Source organism: Cololabis saira, chromosome 8, assembly GCF_033807715.1.
Source record: "Cololabis saira isolate AMF1-May2022 chromosome 8, fColSai1.1, whole genome shotgun sequence".
In the NCBI taxonomy this organism is placed as follows: Eukaryota; Metazoa; Chordata; class Actinopteri; order Beloniformes; family Belonidae; genus Cololabis; species Cololabis saira.
In genome coordinates this window covers 10,326,196-10,332,522 of record NC_084594.1, presented here as the reverse complement: position 1 = coordinate 10,332,522, position 6,327 = coordinate 10,326,196, and the positions used below count along the sequence as shown (strand labels likewise).

Below are 6,327 nucleotides of genomic sequence, written 5' to 3'. Positions count from 1 at the left end.
GTTTGCATAGAGACAGATGTGTTTCTGCAAACGGGTCCTTTTCGCCATTCCCTCCATATGCAGAGTTATTATTATGTTCTTTGTCATTGCTTTGGCAACACTCCTAGCTATTGAGTCTATTTGCGGATCTCTCTTTGTTGAGGACGGAGCGGGGCTTGTGTGCTTCATATGCTGCACATGGTGGGCAGAAGAAAGAAAGGAGGTTAAAGCCGTCCAGATAGGCAGGCTGACTCGCTGCACACAATTTATAGATATGTGCTGTTTTATCACACCTCAAATTAAATTTGGAAACCCTGCTTCAGCTGTCATGTATTACAAGGGCCAGATGGGTGGCAGAGCGGGAGAGAGGAGATGGAGGGAGAGACAGAGGGAGAGGCAGAGCGGGAGAGAGGAGATGGAGGGAGAGACAGAGGGAGAGGCAGAGCGGAGAGAGAGGCCCACTCAGCGGGCCCATGTTTGCCAGCGAAGGGACTGCATGTAACTGCCAGTCGAATGAGGAACCGTTTCATTTGTGGTGTGGATCAGCAACAGTCCGACGAGTACAAGTTTCATCTTTTTATTTATTTATTTTTATTCTGCATCAATCATCTCTGAGGCAGAGAAACTTCACATCTGCCTCCAAAACAGTGTGAATACATCCGTTTAAAACACATTTTTATTTACTTTCTTTGCATGTTTTTCATTTTTTGCCCCGTCTCTAGGTCTAAGCCCATTTTTTAACTTTTAATTTAATTTCAAAGTTAAATCAACCACTTTTTCTCATGTACATGGCCAATTGAATTTATAGTACAGCTGTATCAAATGACTAATAATCAATTAAAATGTTTAACTGGGCGTTGCATGCACTTTCTCATCATGGCAAAAAAAAAGGAACATTTGACAAGTATAAATTAGTTTATGGTCTATGTAGTTTAATAAAACATAATTATTATATCAACCTCTCAAAAACATTGAAACCACCTGTTTGATGATGATTGGTTCTCCTGATACCATGAAAACAGCTCTGACCTACCGAGGCCTGGATGCAGGACCTTGTGGGCCGTCCTGTGGGGTTCTGTTTGGGTGCAGATCATTCAGACAACCAGGCCCTTAAATCCATATGACCTTATAGATCGCTGGAGTGGTTTCTCGTCCTGTGGTGTGCTCTGTGAAAGCCGCCGCCGCTGCTGCAGGGAGGGTCAATTCCACGTGGGAATGTTCTCAACGCTGTTTAAATGTGTCCACAACAAAACCAGGACTCAAGTTTCCCCCCCGCAGAACACTCAACTGAGATTCAGTGATCAATTATAACAAGCGATTTACTTCACCTACTTATAATTTTATTGTTCTAGCTAAATAGCGTTTGTAACATAATGTACCGGTAATCTGCAGAATGCTCCGACAATCACGATCAGTAAGCGGTTGCAGAGAGCATGTTCAGTTAAGTATTTTGTACCTTCTGTGGATATGCATTGCTTATTAAGCGTTAAGGCATTATTAATAATGCATAAAATACTTTGTAAATAGTAAAAATATTTACTACAAGAGAATTAAGACTTCAAACTGCTAGCTTTGCGTATTCTGTTTCTATAAAAAAGGATCACATGCATGATTTATAGCTCCAGATGGTATTTTTTTTCCCCCTCATGAAGCAAAAATATACCCATACTTCATTTTAATTTGTTTAATTATCCACAATTGTCCAATACAACCTTGCATACTGAAGAGACGGCCTACAAGGAAGGAAGAGGGTGTCAAAATCCTGCAGAGGATTTTTTTTAAACTGGACTTGCTCAGCTCATTAAAAGGGCAGCTTGTCCCGTTTTGACCTGTTTAGTCCGCCATCGTAAGTTCTATCTGCAAACTTCTCAGGTGAGAGAAGAGTAATCCTTGGACTGATAATGGGTGAGGCGTGAGGGGAGAGGGCAGACTCCTCCTCTCGCTCCCCGTCCTCCTGTACCTGCGATCACCTGCAGCGCCTTCATCTGACCTGCACATTACTACACACACCGAAAGAGATCATGTACACACTCGTGGTTGCACGGTTGGGAGTAAACACATGCCATCACTAGGGATGGGCGGTATGGACTAAAAAAACTAAAAAATGTATCACGATAATTTCTGGCATTTATCCCGATAACGATAAAAATGACGATAAAAAAATACTAATTCAACTCCACCTTTTTAACTATAAATCTATCACCACATTTAGTCTTTGGAGCCAAAACACTGATCGCTCTTTCTTTCTTTCTTTCTTTCTTTCTTTCTTTCTTTCTTTCTTTCTTTCTTTCTTTCTTTCTTTCTTTCTTTCTTTCTTTCTTTCTTTCTTTCTTTCTTTCTTTCAGGCTCATTTCTTTCTTTCTTTCTTTCTTTCTTTCTTTTGGGCTCATTTCTTTCTTTCTTTCTTTCTTTCTTTCTTTCTTTCTTTCTTTCTTTCTTTCTTTCTTTCTTTCTTTCTTTCTTTCTTTCTTTCGGGCTCATTTCTTTCTTTCTTTCTTTCTTTCTTTCTTTCGGACTCATTTCTTTCTTTCTTTCTTTCTTTCTTTCTTTCTTTCTTTCTTTCTTTCTTTCTTTCTTTCTTTCTTTCTTTCTTTCTTTCAGGCTCATTTCTTTCTTTCTTTCTTTCTTTCTTTCTTTCTTTCTTTCTTTCAGGCTCATTTCTTTCTTTCTGCCTTCTTTCTTTCTTTCTTTCTTTCTTTCTTTCTGGCTCATTTCATTCTTTCTTTCTTTCTTTCTTTCTTTCATTCATTCTTTCTTTCTTTCTTTCTTTCTTTCTGGCTCATTTCCTTCCTTCCTTCCTTCCTTCCTTCCTTCCTTCCTTCCTTCCTTCCTTCCTTCCTTCCTTCCTTCCTTCCTTCCTTCCTTCCTTCCTTCCTTCCTTCCTTCCTTCCTTCCTTCCTTCCTTCCTTCACGTACGTTGTGCGTGGATTTAACGCAGAACCATAAATCATCTTTACACAAAAACGTCATCAACGGGAATTTATCGTTTTTACCGTGAGATACAAATTCTTACCGTGGGGAATTTTTTTGACGGTTTATCGTGAACGGTAAAATATCGCCCATTCCTAGAGTAAACACATGCCATCACGGTCAGCACAGCCATCCATCCATTTTCTATCCCGTCTTCTTCTTATTCAGCGATCAGAAAAGCAGAACAGCCTGGACAGGTCGGGGGCAACACGTCTCTGATATTTTCAGCCCCACCTGTAACAGTTCAGGCTTTAAACAAAAAAATCCCAATCAAGTTAACTCCCTTTATACTCGTGCCTTGTGTTTCTTTGACTATCAAGTTCTCATTTAAGCCCATTTCCGCTTTGTATCAAGCGCTTTCAGAAGGAGCGAACGAATCGCTTCTGCAGATGTTTTCTCACGGATTTATTGACTTATTCATTCAATCAGTGACACGGTGCATATCTGATTAAAACGCACTACATATTAACATGGCAACAACAAAAAGAAAGAGTTTCTTTTCTTTCTTTTTTTGGTTAAATGGGCTCTTTATAGTTGCAGCTTGTCTTTAATGAACAGTTTTGCAGCCTGTTCATTACATCCAACGTGCTCTTTGCCACGAATGAATCTTTAGCTCATAATTAATCCTTATCGTATGTAAAGAACCGGCTCCATATGTCAGAAGTATTTCTTGCTAGAAAGGAAGCGGCGCAGTGTGCACTGGTCCACTCTGTCCTTTATCAGCACGTAGCAATTTTGAAAGATAGCCTTATCAGCGTTAAAGAATTTCTTTTGGTCCACGACAGGTTTTTAGTATTGCAAAACGGAGAAAGGTTTGTAATTAGAAAGGTCAGTCATGAAATAAAGATGACTAAACAAGGGGGGGAAACATTTTAAAAATGGTACCGGTTGAATGTCCTTTTCCTTTTTTTCCTTTGTGGCTGTGTTTTTTAAGATTGGGAAACATTACAGTTGTGATTACCAGCTATGAGGTAGCCGGGCTGCGTAGCAGAGGGGGGTTAGCGTCAGCTGAAAGGTACGTAGGTGTAAATGTGTCTAGGCCTCGTATGAACATACGGCTCTGACGACACACGTCTAAAAGTTTGACATCCTTGACTTCCAGAGTTGGGTAGTAACGAGTTACATTTACTCCGTTACATTTACTTGAGTAAGTTTTGGGAAATTTTGTACTTTTAGGAGTAGTTTTGAATCACTATACTTTTTACTTTTACTTGAGTAGATTTGTGAAGAAGAAACTGTTCCTCTTACTCCGCTACATTAGGCTACGTTGAGCTGTTACTTTTCTTTTATCCCTTTCATCCGCGTACGCGTCAATCTCGTGACATCACTGGGTGATTCTTTGGGAAAAATGTTTGTTTTTGCATGGTTTTTCACATTTACACAGACTCAAACACACACAGAGTTTCTATGAGTTCATGGGCTTGTTCTAGTTCTGGTTAAAAAAGAAAAGTACAAAGGCTTGACATTTTGTGCTACTTGTGCTTAATTTAGTTTTTTATTCTGTTATTCTTTTATTTTATTATTTATTAAAGTACTTGAATTTACTTTAAGATTATTTTAATTTAAGCTATTTTTTTATTAATTTTAATTAATTTTATTATTTTATTGATTTAATTTGCCTGAAGATGATTTTCTCCCATCCTCCCTTCCTTATTTTCTCCCTTCCTTCCTTCCTTCCTTCCTTCCTTCCTTCCTTCCTTCCTTCCTTCCTTCCTTCCTTCCTTCCTTCCTTCCTTCCTTCCTTCCTTCCTTCCTTCCTTCCTTCCTTCCTTCCTTCATCCCTTCCTTCCTTTCTACCTTCTTCCCTTCCTTATTTTCTCCCTTCCTTCCTTCCTTCCTTCCATTCATTTCTTCCTTCCTTCCTTCCTTCCTTCCTTCCTTCCTTCCTTCCTTCCTTCCTTCCTTCCTTCCTTCCTTACTTCCTTCCTTCCTTCCTTCCTTCCTTCCTTCCTTCCTTCCTTCCTTCCTTCCTTCCTTCCTTCCTTCCTTACTTCCTTCTCCCTTCCTTATTTTCTCCCTTCCTTCCTTCCTTCCTTCCATTCATTTCTTCCTTCCTTCCTTCCTTCCTTCCTTCCTTCCTTCCTTCCTTCCTTCCTTCCTTCCTTCCTTCCTTACTTCCTTCTCCCTTCCTTATTTTCTCCCTTCCTTCCTTCCTTCCTTCCATTCATTTCTTCCTTCCTTCCTTCCTTCCTTCCTTCCTTCCTTCCTTCCTTCCTTCCTTCCTTCCTTCCTTCCTTCCTTCCTTCCTTCCTTCCTTCCTTCCTTCCTTCCTTCCTTCCACAGAACCATAAATCATCTTTACACAAAAACTTCAACGGGAATTTATCGTTTTTACCGTGAGATGACAAATTCTTACCGTGAGGAATTTTTTGGACGGTTTATCGTGAACGGTAAAATATCTCCCATTCCTAATTTCTTCTCACATCCACTCTTTTTTTCTTACAATCATTTGTATCCCTTCCTTCTCTTCTATGCCTCTCTCTTTCCATGTATCCATCATCTGCTCCTCCCAGCCCGGACTCCCTGGGCCCCGTACGGTCGCCGTGGTGCCCCCCCGGCCCCCCCGCCTCGCTCCTAGAGCGCCTCCCCTGTCCCACTGACACCACACGCTGCTCCCATCCCCCGAAAACCACTTCAAACAGTCAGCGCCATCAAAGACCACAGTCAGTCAGGCAGGCAGTCCGCAGCCAGCCAGTAAGGCAGCCAGTCAGCCAGCCCTTCTGCTTCGACTTAAAATTACTGTCGTCCCAGTCGCAAGGCTGCTTTCCTCTTCTGATACACATCAAAGATCCTCTTAAACTCCCCAACTTAGCTTTTTAAACGTTTTTCTTGTTGAGTCTTTTTTTAATGTACATTATTTCACCGGTCGAGGCTTTACACTCCTTCTTTTCTCTCCGCCTCCCTTTCTTCTTTGCCATCACTTTCTTTTCCCTCCAACATGGTTCGTAATGACATGCAAACACTTTCTCATGTAGCTCTGACTCCGTCTTTGCGTTTTTTTTCTCCATAGCTTTAATTGCTTTCTTTCTTTTTTTCTTTTTTTTGGACGGCATTAGTTTTGGGTTTCACATGCACAGTGGTGGACAGTAACGGAGTAAATTTACTTGAGTACTGTACTTAAGTACATATCCAGAGGATTTGTACTTTACTTGAGTATTAGATTTCTTTGGTACTTATTACTCTTACTTGTACGACGGAGTATTAGGGCCAACAAAAAAGGAAATTACGAGAATAAAGTTATAATGTAATGAGAATAAAGTCGTAAAATTACGAGAATAAAGTCATAATATTACGAGAATAAAGTCGTAAAATTACGAGAATAAAGTCATAATATTACGAGAATAAAGTCGTAAAATTACGAGAATAAAGTCATAATAT

The 6,327-nt window shown here is 40.2% G+C and overlaps 1 protein-coding gene across 1 annotated transcript in view; it reads left to right on the top strand.

The window, feature by feature from the left end:
* Positions 1 to 325: 325 nt before the first annotated feature.
* Positions 326 to 6,327, top strand: part of LOC133449107 (zinc finger protein GLI1-like) — a 58,427-nt gene continuing 52,425 nt past the window's right edge. Inside the window, exons 1-2 of the mRNA XM_061728241.1 lie at positions 326 to 477; positions 5,463 to 5,643. Of these exons, the coding sequence (XP_061584225.1) occupies positions 326 to 477; positions 5,463 to 5,643 (333 nt within the window). The remainder of the gene's footprint in view (positions 478 to 5,462; positions 5,644 to 6,327) is intronic.